The 20,570-nt window shown below is 39.4% G+C and overlaps 1 protein-coding gene across 1 annotated transcript in view; it reads left to right on the top strand.

The window, feature by feature from the left end:
- The window catches only part of NISCH (nischarin), a 34,362-nt gene that overhangs the window by 11,550 nt on the left and 2,242 nt on the right, over nt 1-20,570 (top strand). Inside the window, exons 5-20 of the mRNA XM_081185175.1 lie at nt 62-225; nt 1,631-1,726; nt 2,602-2,697; nt 3,089-3,241; nt 3,664-3,732; nt 4,042-4,227; nt 5,042-5,170; nt 6,441-6,554; nt 8,333-8,441; nt 11,008-11,126; nt 12,735-12,790; nt 13,275-14,588; nt 15,598-15,772; nt 16,691-16,844; nt 17,884-18,012; nt 18,558-18,719. Coding sequence (XP_081041301.1) covers nt 62-225; nt 1,631-1,726; nt 2,602-2,697; nt 3,089-3,241; nt 3,664-3,732; nt 4,042-4,227; nt 5,042-5,170; nt 6,441-6,554; nt 8,333-8,441; nt 11,008-11,126; nt 12,735-12,790; nt 13,275-14,588; nt 15,598-15,772; nt 16,691-16,844; nt 17,884-18,012; nt 18,558-18,719 — 3,225 coding nt within the window. The remainder of the gene's footprint in view (nt 1-61; nt 226-1,630; nt 1,727-2,601; nt 2,698-3,088; nt 3,242-3,663; nt 3,733-4,041; nt 4,228-5,041; nt 5,171-6,440; nt 6,555-8,332; nt 8,442-11,007; nt 11,127-12,734; nt 12,791-13,274; nt 14,589-15,597; nt 15,773-16,690; nt 16,845-17,883; nt 18,013-18,557; nt 18,720-20,570) is intronic.

The following is a 20,570-nucleotide window of genomic DNA, read 5'->3' as shown; positions in this document are numbered from 1 at the left end:
TTATTGTTCTCCCAGTAATATTGGTGAATGCTTGCCAAATCTCTTTATTTTTGTTTCTCAGGAGAGCAGTTACTTATGGCTGGTGAGGTCTTTAATATCAGACCCTTGCAGTTATATGCTATTACTCAACAACTTTGTCGGGGAAAGCCAACATGTGCAAATGGAGATGCCAAAACTGATCTTGGTCACATTCTGGATTTCACGTGTAGACTCAAATATTTAAAGGTAAATGTGTTCTTTTCCATTTTTTTATTTTGAAATAAATTCTACATGCTGATAATCGCAATAAGCAAAGATTGAATAATGTCCTGAAGATTGTTCCAAAACATCACACATCATCTTTCTACTCATTCTTCTGTAATACAGTATTTTAATTTGGGTAGTATTGCTATGTTCCATATTATGTTAAGCCATTCTGAAAATGGTGGAGTGATATTTCCCCCCTCGTTTGCTTCTTTACAAGTATTGCTAGTTGTAAGGAGAAGAATTACCATTTCCAAGTCAACATCAATAATGGATTCCTTTAAATAACCCAATAGTAACAGCTTTGGTTCTAATGGTAATATATATCATTTCCCTGTCTAGGCTCCAGATTGTAATCCAAACAATCTGGATTATAGGACAGTCCCAAAATATATTTAGAAAGTCTGCCCATGCTGCTTTATATGTCCCAACAATTTATTCATGCTGACAGACAAATCTGGCTCAATCTATATGGTGTCAAATTCCATCGGTTCTGAGTTTTAAAATACTTTTCTTTTAAGTGTGTTGATAATACATTTATTATTTCTTTCATAAAATTTATATACTGCTTGGTTGTAAAAACAAACCTCAAAGTAGTTTACAAAAAACTATATTAAAAAAATCAAACTTGATAGTTCCTTAATACAAATCCATTGCCATTTCTTAATGTCCAATTCTTGATCTGCATATCTTGCCCATTATTTCCTTGTAAAAGTACATGATAGATCTCTTAAACTCTAGTATCAAAATGCATAGTATTCCTGTCTGGCTGTTGATAAGTGCCTCACTGCAGTTACCTTCCCTTGATTCACTATATTTCCTATGCAGGGACAGGACCACCTGGGCGTATTGAAATATTGGTGGTCTTGCCATGACTTATGCAACTGCTTCAGATGATATTATATTTTGCCCATTCATTAAATGTTTAATTGTGTGCAAACCAAATATATTTGGTTTCGCTGTCACTTTGATATATTTGCCCAGTTTTTCTCTTGGTATCTGCAGGCAAATATGTTCTAATATAAATATTTTATCACCAGGAATGAAGAGTCCTCAAAGAAAAATATATGAAGATCCAATATATTTTGAGTGATTGTATTGGCCAGCACCGGATGTTGTTTTAGCTACTCCTTAAAAATATTGAGTCTGTTTGCCCATGAAGAAGAGTCTTTTAACTCAAACACCATATGGTACAAAATATAAGCACAAGGTGGCAGTGTTGTTTTAGCTGCATATGTGTGCTGCATCTTTAGATGGTTGTCACATGATATTACATTGAATATAGGTCCTGGGAGCAGTAAAATTCACCTTTTTTGCCAGTAAACACTTGTGGATTATTCATCATAATTTGTACTTAATTTAGCAATACCTTAATTTTTGTCTTTAGATAACAGGCACAAGTGGACCTTTGGGAACCAGTAACATTCAGGAACATCTTTTGCCTTTTGACCTATCAATATTTAAATCTCTTCATCAGATACAGGTATAGTTGAAAAAGAGTTTGGTGAAGCCAAGGACCAAAACTGGGCCTTTGTGCATGCAATATATGTCTGAGTTTTTTGGTCCCAGCTTTGAAATATTGCAAAACCTTTATTAATTGTCCTGAAAACTGATAGAGTTGCTTCCTTGAATATTAACCTGGAGATGGAGGGGTTTATTGGCCTACTCACTCTCAGTGCTATGGAGCCCATAAGCCTCCTTAATTTTCAGAAGGCCAGACAGCAGCTGGAGTGCAGGGAGCACAAGTCACATAGTGAATATCCAACCAAACATGTTGTTGAGAGGCAAATAAAATCTTATTTTGCTTTCTCCATTGCAGCATTTGAGATGTCATCTAGCAAAGTTGTTCCAAGTGATAAAGAGCTTATTGAGATCAGGCTTAGAAGTGAAGTGGAACTTTTGACCACCTGCACTTAGAGAAAAAAGTTGCCCATATCTGCTTGGACCATGATGCTGCATTTGAAGCAGTCTGTGGCACAGTGTCCAGTGCGCGGTCTGTTTAGGTTAATTGGGATCAGTTTCAGTCCTTGTTGGCTGAGATGTTTTCATCACAGACCCAGCTATTTACACAAACACCTGGACTATATTAACTTCATTTCAGTGCTTTATCTGCTTAGGTTGATGTTTGCTGTTGAATATTGGATTTTGTAGTATTGGGTTATAATTTTTATGGAGTAATGCGATTTTTATTGTTTATATGTTGTGGTGCTGATTTTATCCCAACATGGTAGATTGGTACTGGGTGTGCTAGAACTAAAGGAGTAGCTGTAGTAGTACAGTAATAAAAAATGGAATTTTGCTTTTCTCTGATGATCTTCATTTTGCTTTATATATCCTTTTTGATAAAAAAACAAACAGATAAATCACTGTGGCGCAAAGGTTATTAAAGGGCTGACCTCCTCAAAGCACACTTTGGCTACACTGAGTGTTCAGTTCTCAGCAACATCAATGATGGTAAGACTGAAACATTAACCATTTGCAATTATATTGTGGCGGTTGTTTACAGCTTTTGACTGTTCACAAAGTAACAAAGTTATATTCAGAATTTGAATGCATGAATGCAAGCATGTTTTTGTGAGATGTCTTATTGAGATGGTTTTACAGCTCAGCCCTAAGCATTTATGCTTGTAACCCCACCAAAATCAGTGTGATGCAGTGTGACTGCATACAATACTCTGGGTGAAATATCTTACAACTCAGGCTTTTAAAATGTAGGCTTAATTTATCTCTGCATATAATAATTCTTGAGGGGAAATGGTTTACAAGGCTAAAACTTCTTTGGGGGAGGGAGAAAAGTCGAAATAAAAAGAATTTCATTCAACCTTCTCCTCTGTGTTTTGAACAGGAGGTCCTAGTTCCTGAGGCCTATGAATTTGACCAGTGGGAGCCAGAGGGTGCACCTTCCAGTTGTCCCGTGACCGCAGTTATTCCAACATGGAGAACTTTAACAACCTTAGATATGAGTCACAACAGCATAGCTCAAATTGATGAATCTGTGGTAAGACCATATTTTAAAAAATGTATTCAGACAAATTTTAAAAGAAAGTGAGTGATATATGTGTTTCACTTATTGATGCTAGCATATTGTGAAATGATCTAGGCTTTTGAACATTGTCAGGGATGCCCAAAAGCCTTGATCATTTCATAGTATGCTATAAAATGGTCAAGGCTTCTGAACACCTTTGCCAAAGATCATGCCTAATTGTATTTTCCCGTTGAACTGCAGAGAGCTATACTATATTGCAAACTGCTTTGAAATTTCCCTTACTTTCAAAAGAGGTGTGCCTTGTGGCCTTCGAGCTCTGCTTGAGAAATTGAACTCCTAAATTCCTTTGGGAACATAGCACTAATCATGTCGTTGTTCTGATTCCAAACAGTGTTCAGTATTCACACTGAAAGGTTACTCTTCCTTTGTTTTAGAAACTTATGCCGAAGATAGAATTTCTTGATTTAAGCCACAACGATGTACCACTAGTGGAAAACTTACAGGTTAGCTTTGACATCTTTGGTAATATTATAGTGTGTATTTTTGTTTAGTTCCTTAAATGTTTGCTTATGCTTTGATATTGAACCTGCTTGATTACCTTTCTCTTGGTAAGTCTGTCTTCAGTGCAATTTTGGAAGTGAGCATTGCAATTGTATGCATGTCTGCTCAGAAATAAGGCCCATTAAGTTAATCGTATAGAATTACCGCTTTAATTGTTATGTATGAATAGCAACTTTATAAAGCCTCGGGGTGTCAATTTATGGCACAAATGCTATTAAATTAACATGTAATCTGCTTGTTTTCTGTTGTAGCATCTGTACAACCTCGTTCATCTGGATCTATCCTACAATAAACTTGCAACACTAGAAGGCATTCATACCAAAATTGGGAATATCAAAACACTGAACTTAGCAGGGAATCATCTGGAAAGACTTAATGGCCTCAACAAACTCTATTCTTTAGTCAACCTGGATCTTAGCAACAACAAAGTGGACCAGGTATTATGCAGCACAATCATATACATGTTTACTCAGAAGTCTTACTGAGTGAAAAAAGTAGTGTTAAACAATATGTGTAACTATTTTGGGGGTCTAGAAATCAGCATGGTCTCATACTGCAGATCGTGTAATCTGATTCCTGTTCATCTCCATGGAATCCTGAGCATCTTTATTTCCCCCTTCTAAATAAGAGAGCAAATTTCTAACCTTATTGTGTAGCTTCCGTCTACTAAAAAGCTCATCTTATATCTCTCTGCAATGGCAATTTCTCCACTCATTTGTGGACCACATGATGTCAAACAGACAAGCCATTGTTTGTGTCCTGTATCTTTCAAACATTTGTATTATGTAATAAAATAAAATAAGGAAAATTTATGGGAGGGATGTTACTATCCCCAATAATCAACTATTTTCTGGGATTTTGAATGAAACTACCCAAATTAGCTTTTGTGTACATAGTATGTTTAATTTTAATTTTACTTCAGTTGTATTGTTTCACTTTATTTATTTCTTTATTATTGTATGTTATTGAAATGTATGCCCTTCCTTCCTTACTTTTGTAAAAAGCTCATTTTGTTTGGATGGAATCTTCAGTCCTGTTTCCACCCATTCCTCCAGTCTCCCTAGCCCCTCATAGTCAAAAATCCGCACGCTTTTGGTGCAGAACCAGCAAATATCTTCTGATTTATTATTGTCACAGAATAGGATTTTTAATAAACTGTTTTAGAGTTACAATCTGCAGCCTATCACTATAAAGAGAGCAATCAGAAAATAATATATGGAAGAATTTATTTTTTATTCCTGTGCTTTTCAGATTGATGAAATAAAGAATATAGGCGGTCTTCCATGCTTGGAAAAAGTTGTCTTATCCAACAATCCTTTGAGTATTATTCCCGATTACAGGACCAAAGTGCTAGCTCAGTTTGGGGACAGAGCCTCAGAGGTAAATGTTCTCATACTTAACATTTGATGGGATTTTCTTTTGTATAATACAGTGTGAAAGCAGCACATTTTTTTGAGAAGCAGTGTGACATATTGTCAGAGCTGCTTCCGGATCCTAGCTCACAGAGGATCACGCTAGCCAGCGTTCACTTTATAAAAGTCTTTATTGAGTTACAGTTTCCATTCTCAAGCTGCTGCGTGCAGCTCTACGTCTTATGGGTTAGACCGGCGAAGCTCCGTCTGAGTCTCCGCCCCCTGTGCACCAGCTTACTAACCTAGTCTTACTCCACCTTTTCCGCCTGACCGTTCTTCTCTGGGTCCCTCTGCCCCCCGTGGTCTCTTCCTTCCGGGATTCTTCTGACGCGGACCCCCCGGACCCTCCTGTCTCCTTGCGCCGGGCTTTAGGACCTGGCTCCCTTTCCGGGCTGCTTACTGCGCCACCTTCCTGTGTATTTGAACTTGGCGCGCGCGCCCAACCTTCCACTTTCCTCCTGACCGTTTCTTCGCTCCCTGATGGAGGTGTGGCTACTCCTGACTCGTGCCCTCCCTCCTGTTGCGAGCTGCCAGCGCTTGATACCTGGCGCCCTTCTTCTCCCCTGCTCTCTGTTGGTGACGCTGGTCCCGATTTCCAACTGCTCCCCTCTGAGCCCCCTCTGGACCCTTCTTCCTGGGGTGTCCCCCTAGGTTCCCCCCTTGTTCTGGCCACTGGTGCTCCTTTCTGTGAATCTTCTGATTCACTGGAAAGACTCGGAGATCTCGGGTCGTCGTCATCACTCATCTTTTCCTCTGCCTCCTCCCCCTCGCTCTCTGTTTCCTCCCTTGCCCTCGCCTCTGCTCCTGAACCCCTGACACATATGATAAAATTTCTTGATAAAACGAGTAGGACCCACAACATGAAAATTTAGTGATAGAGCCCAAGCTTTTCATGAAAAAGGTCCTAAATTCAATCCCCAGTATCTCCAATTAACTATACTATCAAGTAGCAGTGGTAGGAGAGACCTGTGTGAGAGACTTTAAAAAGGTGCTACCACTCAGGATTGACAGTACTGGGCTAGCTATTCCAGTGTTTAAAATATGGTTTGCCAATTTTAACTACTGGTAGTTCATATGATAAGCAGGAATCTTAAGTTGAGATGTCTGTCTATATGTACTTGAGTTCTAAAGGCTTTGTTTTAACTTTTGCATTGATTTAATATTGTCTGGGTAAGCTAATGGGATTCAAATTGCTTTATTGTAGAAGATTTATTATGATTGGTCCCTTGGTTTTTCAGGTCTGTTTGGATTATACTGTGACCACTGAAAAAGAACTTGACACTGTGGAAGTGTTGAAGGCTATTCAAAAAGCAAAAGATGCAAAATGCAGAATGAACAACTCTGATAAAAAGGTGAGAGATGGATGGATAATGAAACCTGTTCAATAGGATGCTTTTAAACTTTTTTTAGGAAGGAGGCAAGATGATGTATCAAATTATGTGGAAGTGGTGGCCTGTTTGAAGACATTTCTTTGTGCACTATACTGAAATTTCCATTTAGACAATATCTTCTCCCTCACTTCGCTGACATTCCTTGATAGTGTTTGGACATAATGCAAAATCCTGGTTTAGAGTTATGAGAATGACTCCCTGAGGGCTTGCATATTTCCTGCCCCACTGGCACAGCTATGAGGAGATGGGAAACTTTCGTAGAATGTGATCAGCATGCAATATTGCAACTTGTAGCACAACTAGATTATAGTGGGGCTGCCCAGAATCTGATCCAGAATATGCCACTGGTGCAGAATGCCATAGCAGGTTTGCTGCATGCTATTCCTAGAAGGATGAATCATAGAACACAAGTTCTCTGGGAGCTTCACTTGCGCCTATTGGCTACCATGTTGCTTACATTGGTGTATAAAGCTTTGACTGGCTTGGGAGCGACACACATGAAGGAGTGCCCCTGTGATCTATACAGATGAAGGTGGTTAGGAAATGAAATACAAATAAAGAATAATAAAAATATTGAACAATGGGTATTAAACATATTTCAGTGGGATGTAAATCTCTAGGGATCTACATGTAAAGTACACAGGTTTTTTATTTATCTGCTTAGTGGTAAATATTATTTTAAACCCTAAGAAGTATTGATCCTCCATGTGCAGCAGGCTGTGGTCTTGGTTATATTATAAAACCCACATCAAACTACTCTCTACTGGGAAAAAATTGTGATATGGCAAGGTCGCCGTTGTCATTCTCTTCCCCCCTGCCTCCTGATTTTCCACGTCCCTCCACGCAACCACAACTGGTCTGCTTGTTTTGGCTGGGCTGTTGCTTATTAATATACAGTAACCATAAAACAACAATATAGAATATACAAAATGAGTCTGCAGGTACAACTATAAAATCATCCAGAACATCACAGCTTCAGCAAGTTAGAATTCCTATGTATTGTACTGTTAGCACACATGGATACGTTTTTTTTGTTCCTCGAGGTTGTCAAAATGTTTTGTGTTTTTTGGGAGTTGTGAAACTGCACATGCTTAGAGTATTGGTTGCTTCTTCTTTTTTTTTTTTGCATATTTGTATCTTGCTTTTCATCCCGGGAACTCATGGTTTGTACATTCCCCTCCCAACCCTTTCTATCTTTGCAATAGCCCTGCGAGGTAGGATAGGCTAAGTTTATATATGTACACACATAAGCAGCAGTTATTTTCAGTAGGCTGCATTCATGTTGTGTGTATGCAGGGGGCCCAATCCACATCCAGTGTTCCATACACAGGGAATCTTGTTGGCATCCCTGAATTTCACTAGGTCTGCTTTGAGTATGAGTAACGTTGGATATTGCCCATAGGAAGAAACAGTTACTGATGGGTTTCTTCTCACTCTTGGGTTTTACTTTGGAGTTTCTTGGGAAAACATTCCTAACGTTTTCTTTCTGGTACTAAAGTTAATTGGTCCATTGAAAGGTGGATAATTTGCTTGTGTTCATACACTTGACTTTTTAAATTTATCTTAAGTGCTGTTAATGCAGTATTGCCAACATCCAGTATTATGGTGAAGAAGCTGTGTTTTAAAATTATCTAATTTATCAGAGCCCTACTGCTTGCTAACAAATCTGTCTTTGTTTTCATTCAAGATAGGGATGCTTTGTAGCCTTTGTTCCCAGCCCTTCATTTTTTCTTTCTCAGATCCCTGAAGATCCCAAGCTTTCTGCTGCCAGTTCAAAATCAAACTGTTCTTCTCTTTCTGTACATCCTCCCTCTCCTTCTCTGCCTCGTCCTGTCAGCTCCAGTCAAGGTAATCATGTATGTATCATGCTGCATGGCCAGGCCTTTTGGTTCTGCCTTTCTAGGCTGCATTGATATACATGAATTTCTTTACAGGGAAATGGGGTTTGGCAACATCAGTGGAAGCACAAAGGCAAATGATCAAATACCCATGGTTGGAGGCAGTATTGCTTCTGAATACCAGTCACTGGAAGCCACAGGGAGAAGAGTGCTCTGGTGCTCAAGTCATGCTTGCTGATTTCTCACAGACATCTGGGTGGTCACTGTGAGAACAGAATGCTGGACTAGATAGGCCATTGGCCTGATCCACCAGGCTCTTTTGTGCGTTCTCATCAGCCCGTAACTCTCTACTGGTGGTGAAAGGGACGCAGGTGCCGCTGTGGTCTAAACCACTGAGCCTCTTGGGCTTGCTGATCGGAAGGTCGGCAGTTCAAATCCCTGTGATGGGCTGTGCTCCCATTGCTCTGTCCCAGCTCCTGCCAACCTAGAAATATGAAAGCATGCCAGTGCAAGTAAATAAATAGGTACCGCTGCAGCAGGAAGGTAAACGGTGTTTCCGTGCGCTCTTGTTTCCATCACAGTGTCCCGTTGTGCCAGAAGTGGTTTAGTCATGCTGGCCACATGACCCGGAAAGCTGTTTGTGGACAAACGCTGGCTCCCTCGGCCTGAAAAGCAAGATGAGCACCACAACCCCATAGTCGCCTTTGACTGGACTTAAATGTCCAGGCGTCCTTTACATTTACCTTACCTTTACCTTACTCGTGCTGAGAATACTACATAAGCAGTAAATGAGGCATATACTTCAATTTATTTATATAGGTTATTGCAAGCAAATAAAATATAAAGTAGAAAACATTTTACCACATTTCTTCAAACACTAAGAAGATTGTGGTAGGAATTTGGAAATATCCAAATGTTGTATGTGCAAGTCGTTGTAATATCTTTCCTTGTTTTCTATCCTCTATCAGTACAAGACATTTCCTCCAAAATTATGTGCATTTGGGGGTTTTTTTAATGTTGCTAGTTTTCACAGGTTCTTTTTCAAATATCAATGTAGCCAAAATTCAAAGTCATGGACATATATATATATATGGAATAGGTCATATCTCAGTGACCTGCCTCTGCTCTGCACACAGGAGGTCCCTGGCATCTCTAGCTGGAGCTGGGAGAGATCTCTTCGTGAAAACCGGAGGCCCTGTTTGTAACAGTCTTTCGGGTTGAAACTTCCAAGGATGGACATGTGTTCTGCCATTTTATTTTCTGAAACAACTGCTGATGTTTTTGTGACACCATCTGTTTCCATAAAGTATTAATCATATCAAGTGTTACAGGAAAACTGCCTTTTTGCAGGAAATCCAAGATTTAAATATTTTTTACAGGAAACAGAAAAGCACAAATATTTCTTCAGCTTCCTTAACTACTGTCAGAATTCAGTAGATAGTTTTTTTTCTTTCATAATGAACAGGTAGACTGTAGGGGTCTTCTGTTGAAGAAATCATCAATGTGTGATGTTACACATTCAAAATTTTAAGGGGTTTGAAAACCTAATTTTTTTGGTTTTAAATTAATAGGAAATACAAAAGAAATTCTGAAACTAAATTACATGACACTTCTAGACTGCCATCCTAAGCACATTTACTAGAGAAGCAGTCTTCAGCAGGACTTGCTTCTGAATAAACGTGCTTATGATTATTCTGTTAAGACAGGAGTAAGCTACCGCATTCCACTGTAATAATTTGTTCTCACTTCTGAGCAAACACAGAATTGGGCTGTTAGCCTTACTTCATACCATAACCAAGGATCATTTCACATGAATGTATGGCCACGATTACTATAAAAACATTGACAGCTAAAAATATTTCCATTTGTCTTCTAATTTTAACAATTATTGTTGTCTTGAGTGCTTGAGGTTATATATAGAAGAGAACTGCAAAGAAATATATATAATACCCAGTCCAGTTAGCCTTGTTCAGTACATGAATTCCTTCCCTGAGCGCACCCTCCACTCACAGTCCTCCTGGGAGTCCAGCTGGCCAGTCATGGGACAGTTGGGGGGTGATGGAAAATTCCAAACATGGGCTCACATATGCAATAGGGAAAAGGATGAATGCAGTGGACAAATGGATGCCTCCCTAATTTTGATCTGAATGACCTAAAATTATTTAAATGACTTCAAATCTGAAACAATCTGAACTGCAGTCCAAGCCTTTCACACATTTCAGCAGCCCAGTTATTTCCGTGGAAGACTGCGGCTCCATTGAGATAATTTGCTTCTGTCAAGCATAAATGCAGCTGCCTGGGTGGGAAGTAATAAGATTCCAAGCTTCTGATGAACCTGCGTATTCAGTAATTATTGTTAAATTATCAGTATGTCAAATAGGCATGTTAGTTGATGGATGTGCATTTCTCTTAAGTAATCTCAAGCACAGGATGACATTGTATAAATGTATGCTTGAAATACAATGCATTTTCTTTCTCAGAGCATGTGAAAGTTAATATGATTTAGTATATTTTAAATCATATTTACTTGTTTTTACATCAGTGGTGTTCAAGAACTGTTTTTTTATCTGTTCTAGAAATAACTTTTAGAAAAACAGTCCTAGCCAGCAGTTTCTCATCAAGTAGTTCGACTCCTACAAGCCATACAGTTACTCAAAGATGCTCTGAAACACCCGGCCTGGGAAGCAGAAATCAGGTAATGGCTCATTTTCTGAGATAGTTTTTGTCATAAACCAGCTAAGTCTGTAGCCCACTCAAAGCTGAATGCCATGTCTGAGAAAACTGGAATAAGATTTCAGCAAGATGGCTGACTGGAAACGTATTTCAAATAGCTGTCTATATGTTAGATAATCTTTCTGCTTTAGTGAATTTGTAATTGTTTGTGTGTGCGTGTGAGAGAGAGAGAGAGAGAGAGAGAATAATAATAATAATAATAATAATAATAATAATAATAATAATTTATTATTTATACCCCACCCATCTGGCTGGGCCTCCCCAGCCACTCTGGGCGGCTTCCACAGAAACCAAAAATACAGTAAAATATCACATGTTAAAAACTTCCCTGAACAGGGCTGCCTTAAGATGTCTTCTGAATGTCAGGTAGTTGTTTATCGCTTAGACATCTGCTGGACAGACAGACAGATGCAAAAAATAACATGAGGAAACAATACCATGGCTATTTTAAAAAAGCAAACAATTTTTCTTTTCCTGAGGTTTGCTTGTAAACTCCTGATACAAGGAAATCGGCTGTATTCACTGAATTATAAGCAATTCAGCAGGCATGTCTTCTACCTATAGCAAGAGTGGGGAACTATATCTGCTTGGTGGGCCAGAACCTATCTTCTCTCAACTTCCCTCATAGGCAAAATTAAGTAGGTAGCCGATGCACCCAGTTGTCAGTATCCTGGCATCACAATGACTGCAGGTTGCTATGTGGATGATCAGCTAATTATCAGGACTTGCAAAGAGCTACCTGTTGACTTGCCATGTTGCACTGAAGAACAACAAAGCCTATACATGGCCATTCTGCTTTAAAGGGGGAAAGCACCATTCAGAGCAATCACTAGCTACTCCAGATAGCCAAGTGATGCTTATTAAAGTCATTTTAAAGTTAAACAGGTTATCTAGGGTTGCCATATTTCAAGAAGTGAAAATCCGGACACAAACAAATTAACATTTTTTAAAAAAATAATAATAATGCCAAAGAACTTGACACATTGTCCATTTTCGGTGACAACACAAAAAAACCATTGAAATCCCAGTGATGTCTGGGATAATCAGAACGTATGGCAACCATATTATAGCCCACAGTTCAGCTAGTTATTGAGCCATATTAACCTTTTGAACTATGTTAAGGTTGTTATGTGACTAGGCCCACATTTTACTAGATTATTGTGTCTCCTTTTGTATGTTTGTTTCTTCGCTTTAATATTTTTTCCTGCTCTTAAAGCAATCAATGATTCAGGCTTACAATCTTAAAAACACAAAAAGAAAAGTGATTGGAAGGGAGGAGCAAAGAGACCCCAACTTCTTAGTTACAAAGTTCTTGTAAGTGTTCTTTCCAGCAAGCACTGGCAAAGCAAGCTCCCTGCAGCTGCATGCAATGCATGGGGACCGTCTGAACTCCCTCTTGTCCATTACTCTCTACTTGGGAGTCAGTAGGAGCAGCCTCCCAGGGGCCCTTAGTCCCCTGGCCGATGGCAAACGCAAGAACGTACTGCCCTTCAGTTGTGCAGTACCAGGGGCAAACTTGACAGATGCATCAGAGTGTGACTTACTTATTCCGATTCCCTTCTCTTTCAAGGTACCTGCTTCTCAGTTGGACTCTTCCAACAAATATGAAAATGCCCATCACATGTGGTGAGAGTGATGTTTCATTTTGATTTCCACTTATACCTGTTGAACATTTGCATGCATTCAAAACTTGTAGCTGCTAGAGATCACTGCAAAGAGAGGAGAAATAAAGTTATGAAGACTTAAGGGGGTTCATCTCCCTGGGAGCTCCCTGTACTTCCTGTTTAAAGCAGAAGTGTGAAACAGGAAGTACAGGAAGCAGTTCCACAGAATGCAGATGGGGCAAGTTGAGGTCAGGATGGACTCTGTACACACTCGAAATGGTTTGTAAGGACCAGCTGAATGAATGCATACCTGTGCTTATGTTCAGCAACCGTCTACTTTTATCTCAAATGCCATTGCCTCAGTACATATAATAATAATTATCAATAATAATACATATACTTGTATTTTAAATATTTTAGTAATGAAGAGACACCAGAGTGAGACTTGGAAATAGGATGATTATTTTTGAACTTGGATTAATATAGTTTTCTATTTTTTAATAAAGCTTGGGCCATTCAAAAGAAGAACCTGATGCCTTGCCCAACTCTCTTAATACTGTCATCCTGCCTTTCACCTGTATGTCGTACACTGCCACAAATCAGGATTTTGTGCAACATCTCTCTGCTTTGATAGCAGATGCTGTGGAAAGTGCACCCTCTTTCTCAGTGGAAACTCAAAATACAGGGAACCTTTTGAGTGATTCCAGAGTTGCAGATACTGAAGATGGCTATTTTGAAATGGGGCTTCATGAAGGGGACAATGTATTTGAGTTCATCCCTACATCAGATATTGTGCAAATAGCTTCTGACAGCACAAAAACAGAGCCGGATGACATAGTCAAAGTTCTCTGGAGCTTTTGTATTCAGGTTCATAAAGGACTCAAGCAGTTTGCTTCCTGTTTGGTTTTGACCAATAGTGTGGTAGCTGTATTTGAAATCCCTCAAGATCCCAAAGGAAACTGCCAGAATATTCTTTCTGCCTTGAAATTAGCACTGTGCTTTCCATATTCTGACCTTACAGAATTTGGCTTTTTAATACCAGAAATATGTTTGACACTCAAGGTAAATAATGGCGATACCTGCTTGTTTGTTGTTTCGGACTCTCAGAATCTGCAAGATTTCTATTCCTGTTTACATATGTCTCGCTCTCAGAGCTGTATGCCTGCTTTAACAAGTTCTGTACTGTACTGTGGCAAAGCAAGTTTGCAAGAATTTGTCTACCAGCTTATGGGATTTTATCACATTTCATCTGAAAACACAGAGATAAAGGGTTGTTTCCCTGCCTACCTTTTCTGCCATAATAAAGCTGATGCTCAGAAAGTCTTGTGTCAGCTAGAATCTGCCAGTGATGGCAAAACTTCCTCTAAACACGTCGGTTGTTCTGCACTTTATTCAACATTTCATAAATCTGCCGAAGAGGGCCACTGCATGTTCCATCCCTGCTGGATATTTCTAACACCCCAACACCTACACATCGTTCAAGTTGACTTTAATGTACTGCCAGGTAAATACATAGACTCTGACAACGCAAGGAGCATATTCAAGCTGAGCAGGATTCCACTGGCTTCTGTTCTCTTGCACCCTGCCAGCCATTCTATTCAGCAAGAAGGTTCGTTTTCAGATGGCCACGTGCTTGAATTGCTCGTTGGCTACAGATTCGTCACAGCTGTATTTGTCCTACCTCATGAAAAATTCCGTTTTCTAAGAATCTACGGTCTTCTGAGGACACTTTTACAAGACATCAAAACTATAATTATTTTCAAAGCAGAATCTGTAAGAAACCCTCTCTGGGACTCCAAGAGGCATGGCCAAACTGCAAGGTGAGGATAACTGTTTTGAATGTCACTCATCACAGCGTGGCTATAATACTAGCCATCTCCAAAAATTTAGCCATATATGTGTGTTTAAAATTGCAGTATGGGAGGATGGGAACAAACCTGTAGGTCCCAGCTTTCTGGCATATTTTTGTTTTTCAGCTGCATCCCCTTCTGCATGCCGGGGTCTGGACTTCTGCTGCTCTTCTACTACTCGTGCAAGTTCTGTGTATGATTTAGACTCCTGGAAGATGAAGCTTCTATCTAAATCACACAGGGAGCCTACTCTGGTGTGGCAGGCTCCCAGTTCAGAACTTAGCTCTCAAATGCATAGCGGGCTGCAGAGCTAATTGACAGAAATGTGGTGGAGGGGACCGGGCCAACAAGTTGGTCACCTTCCTCCCTGTTGTAATCACGTGCTGAAAAAGAGCTAGTGAGAACTTCTTGTCCGTGAAGAAAGCTTGCGGTGAACTGAGCAACGAGTATTCTATAAATTGCCAGTTTGATGACCTCTGTCTCTTGTGGTTTACAAAATGCTGCACAATATTACAGAGGAGGTGTACATCTTGGGAAGAGTTCCAATAAGTAAAACAGCTAAAATGCGTAAGGGTGTTAAAACTGCACAATTAATGTATGGTCAGTCGTATAAAAGTGCAGGAGGCAAAGGGATGGGTTTAAGGGTAAGCTTGTGATTTGTTTAGTCTTTAAGCAACTGCATCACACTGTTGGCTCCTGTTCAGCTGTGATCAGCTAGGACACCTAGGACCCTTTAACATAAACTTTTCAGCTTGGATTAAGGGTCATGATCCTGAGATCTTGATAGGAAGTATTTTAAGCAGAGGCGGGACAATCATATTTCTGTGAGTCTGTAGTTGCATCCTGCACTAAGCAGGAAATTGGACTAGTTGACCACCAAGGTTCCTTTCAAATCTGAGTCTGTAAGTTTGAATGAAATTGTGTTTCATTCATTTGGGTTTGCCTCTGACAGTGTATATTCATCTCTCTTTGTTCCCAGCTTATGCAAGCCACATTTGCCATTCTCATCTCTGTATCCATCTGAATTTCTGGTGCAGAAAATTACTGAAGAGAACCAAATACCTGTGCACCTTCCAGTTTCTTCATCTCTTCAGTATGTGGCTGGGCTAAAGGGAAAATCCATTATGGAATTTTTCCACAGCAGCATTGCTGAGGTATTGTACAATACACAGGGAAGGGACATTCCTGATGGTAGAAGTTCCAGAAGTCTAGCCATATTATTCTGCTGCAAAAAAGCTAAATTGTCCTCTAGCACCTTGAAAACTAACTGGTTTATGGTGGCATGAATTTTCATGTGCAATGTATGTTCAGGATACATTTTGTCTTACATAATAGTTTTTTCTGTGGAGGGAGAAAATGATAATAGAAATAGTGCTGATGACTTCTGATTTTACTATCATTAATATTATAAGGTCATATGGCAATAGATTGGATTTTTTATTGCTCTAAAATCTAAAATCAAATAGACCAGACAACAGCAAGGATAATAAATTTATCATATTTAGAAGTTGCATTTTAAAGAACTAACTCCTTGAACTCTCAACAGTTGTGAATATTCTGTTGTTGTTGATGATGATGATTTGACCATTTGGGTTCACTCATCACAGCAGCATCAAAATTGTTATTGTGCTTCCACCAATAGTGAGAGCTAAACTTTGGTACAGTATATGTATTAACTAATGGGCACCTCAGTTACTTTAAAAGTCTGAAAATGGGAACACTCTTGGGTCCAATGGTAAAAACTCTGGATGTTAAAGAGTATTTCATAATACTGATGGATGCAAACCAAAGCCACAAACAATAGGAAAATGTGGATCCACAGGAATTCTTGCTCCACATGTTTAATCAGTCCTCAGTTTGTTATATCAATAGGGGAGATTTCCAGTGGCAAACAGGCATTCCAACTCTACGATTGTGTGAATTTCTTCCTGAACTGAAGCTATACTCTCCAGCAATTGAATATGAACATTTAGTAAAGTGGGTTAGAAAGGACTCGCATTTTATAACTGTTGACGACGAAACTGCATCCAGACACTTAAAATAGTTGATTAATTTCATTGTCGATATTTTAGGTGGAAAACGAAGAGCTGAGGCATCTCATGTGGTCATCTGTTCTGTTTTATAAAGCTCCTGATGTGGAAGCGACAGCTTGTGTTCTGCTCTCAACTAAAGCTATTTACTTCTTGTTAGACGATTCTGTGAGTCATTCTAATGAACGCCACTTCGGTAAGGCAGAATATATAATCCCTGGCTTCTAATAATGTTTTCAAGGAGAAGTGATTTTAGATTGGAGCAACTTCTGTATTCTTGACATTCATTGTATGATGAACCATTTTGACTAATGAATTAGAATGGGTGGTATCCTTTGGAAGGATACCCGCTCCCCCAGAATAAGCTCTGTGTGTGCCATGATTTTCCACGAGTGCAAAAAAATGGCATTGGGGTTAAAAGATACGAAAAGGTGACTTGTTACCTTTTTTCAATGTTGAATAATTATTTAAGGCCACTCTTGGAACTGCATGCCATGAGGCAAGGAGGTTTGAGAACAGTGTGTTTTTCTTGTAACGCTAATGCAGGGGGGATAAGGAGGCATTTGCAAAAGAGAACTGGCAGGTGGAAATACAGTTCTTAAGTTTGCTGAGCTGTGAATTCTCCCCATAACCCTTCCCACAAGACTGTATTCAGCTATCTCCCCACTAGCAGCAGCAGCTAGCTGCAAGGGCAAAATATAATTGGGGAGTGGTCTGCAGAGGAGAGCAAGGAGTGCATCTATGGTTGCTGCTTGTTTATTTTCCTTTACAAATGCTATTACAGTGGTACCTCAGGTTAAGTACTTTATTCTGGAGGTCTGTTCTTAACCTGAAACTGTTCTTAACCTGAAGCACCACTTTAACTAATGGGGCCTCCTGCCGCCGCCGCGCCACTGCTGCGCGATTTCTGTTCTCATCCTGAAGCAAAGTTCTTAACCCGAGGTACTATTTCTGGGTTAGCAGAGTCTGTAACCTGAAGCATATGTAACCTGAAGTGTCTGTAACCCGAGGTACCACTGTACTCCTATTACCTCAGCAAACATGGGTAGGGAACCCATTTTTGCTAGGGCAGTACAAAGTTCCACCTTTAGTAGGGGGTTATTTCTATTTTTTGTAAAAAAAAAAAGTTGCACTGATTAGTGAACCTTCTCTTCTGAGATCTTAAAACGACCTTCAGATTTCTTCTCATAAAATTACCAAATTTCTTAAATACTATCCAATAATCATTTTAACAGATTTTTGGAGCAATGGACAATTGGACTATGAATTCAGTTCTTTCCATCTCTCTTACTGCTTGGTCCTAAAATTAAATGATCTCCACTCAGTGAACATTGGACTTTTTGATCAGTATTTTCGACTTGCTGGTAAGTAAATTTATTTTCCATTTCCCTTTCTCTTTCCTTCTTCTCTTCCCCTCCCACCATCAAACTCATAAGTTCCTGAAAAGTATCAGTGCACTGATAGTGCCTGTAAGTCCAGTTTATCATAACCATTTAGTCTTGCATACTGTAGTTCCAGTTTATCATAACCATTTGGTCTTATATACTCAGTTAATGATATTTATCTATAGCATGCCTGGCATTAGTTTAGCACTGGCACAGCTAAAGTTCTGCACATTTTCAAACACTGGTGCATTTTACTGAAAATGTCTAGTTTTAGTAGAGACATCTTGCCGGTAAAAGTGTGATTTTCAAAGAATTGTTGCTGTATTGCCTGTACAGTGGGGCAGTGCTCATCAGAAGTTTGGTATTGAGTGTTTAGGAAGGAAACAGACAAACCCTGCTAATAAAAACCTAAGATTTGGCCCAGTAGACTATATATAGCCTCTGTTAAACAGAAAGAAACCTACACAAAATGTTGCAAAATTGTAATAGGACTTGAAGCACATTTGATTCTGTCTTGTTTTCAGGGCGTTCAGCTGAACATATATTAACTTGTCTAACCAGAGACAGTTATAGCACTCATGCTTTTATTCAACACCTTATGGCAGTGCTCTCACTACTGGCAAGGACACCATCCCCAGAGCCAGTGGACAAAGACTTCTACTCTGAATTTGGAAAGAAAAATACAGGTAATTTTTTTTGGAAACGTTTCACTTAATAGGAATATTTTGCCATACTGTTCTAGAGTATGCAATATGCATTATATGTGTTAAGATGCTTCCTTTTAAGGAAAATGCAGTGTGTTTTAGCACATTATTTGGCCAATAATGGAACTTGTAATTTGAGACCAAGGAGAAGACAACTCTTTATCAGTAAATTTCATAGATCTTTGTTAAAAAAATATGTGTAAAAGGAGGCAAACACCTGCAGCTTTTATTAGAATTGTAGGCTCAGGCTTCAATCCATGCACAATTACTAGGGAGTAAGTCCCTTTGAACTCAGTGGTGCTGGTTTTCAAGTATACACATATAGGCTGTAGTCCTGAATATGAAGTGTGGCAAATGTGGAACAATTCCCGCAGACAGGCCCATTCTAAGCTTTCAATCTTCTGTGAAGCCATTACATTTGGTAGCTAGTGTATTCTGACATGTGTAGGCAGGTTCACTTCAGGCCCGCTTTTCCTTACCTAGAGAGGTCTGGCAGCTTGTACTTTCCCAAGTTCTTGCATGCAGTTGTACCCTTCCTTTTCCTGAGAGTAGCCTGAGTGCAGTGGACTTGGAGAAGAAAGAGCTGCCAGATGCTCCTCAGTAAGTCTGGGGTGACTTCAGATTGACACAAATTGTTTAGCCAGGGGATTGAACTCTTGGCATGCCTACATAGCAGTAGCTTTGACAAAGCTTTCCTTCTTTCGCAATACAGTTTTAATTTGTCCCTAATTTGCTTGGCAGGGGGTTGGACTCGATGGCCCTTGTGGTCTCTTCCAACTCTATGATTCTATGAAATCCAAGCAATTGCAGCATGAAAATCTGAATTTTGAAAATCCAGTGTGAATAATATTCAAACTATTTAGTTCTTCACTGTAAAATCCGGTTCAGAACTCAACCTCCTGCCACATATTAAGCCATTTGTCCTGTTGGTTACATCATCCCTGTCTTATAGTAAATCAGAATTCAGCTGGGAATCCTTTGGGCAATGCAGTCAGTGACGCTGAAATCAGTATGGAAGTTCAGCCTAAACAGGTGTATTCATTAAGCACTGGTTGTCAATCTTTTCCTTTACCTGAATGAAAATAGAGTTAAAAAGAACAGATACGGGTGTATTAATGTTAAACTACAAAAGGGTATTCCACCCATCAGTACATCATGTACATAAAATTACCTCTAATGTGAGTCACTGAGAGAATGGGGGTCGGGGTAGCAAAATTTAAGCTCATGGTGAAGAACATTTGTAGCAATCCTGTTCTAAGGATTTAGGAAAATAAATTGTGATTGGGTAAGAGTCTGGAGGATTAGAGAAGGGAAGATGCAAAAGCAGATGGAAATGAATAGCCTTAATTGTCTGAGTTTTCTTTTTCTTTTTGCTGATCTAAACACTGTACCCATTTAGATTTTCCTCTTTCTCCGTCCCTGCCATGCAAAAAGCCCAACTTATTACATATACAAAATTAACAGGATGGAAGGATTCCAGTCTTCTGACGCAGTACTTTTCTATGTGCAAGAAGCTTTCCCCCACCTGCTGGCTGAAGTAGTACAATCCCATGACTCCTGCACCATGTGATTTCTTTGCATGTGTAGAGGGTATGAATAGTGTTTCTGGCAATGCTAAACAAGTATAGAACTTAACTGAAAAGCACAAAAAATACTGGGGTAGAGGGGAGTATATGGGATTATGCTGACAACTGCATTTTTAGCACTCTTCCGCACCCCCTCCTGAGTAAATTCCAAGAATGAAAGAGGAAGTTGAAAAGTTAGGCCAACAAAAATGTTTACCATCAGCAGTTAACTTCTTTCAAAAAGTGTTATATACAATTTATTGATGCT

This window comes from Podarcis bocagei (assembly GCF_964188305.1).
Source record: "Podarcis bocagei genome assembly, chromosome: 2".
Lineage (NCBI taxonomy): Eukaryota > Metazoa > Chordata > Lepidosauria > Squamata > Lacertidae > Podarcis > Podarcis bocagei.
This window is presented reverse-complemented; position numbering and strand designations above follow the sequence as displayed.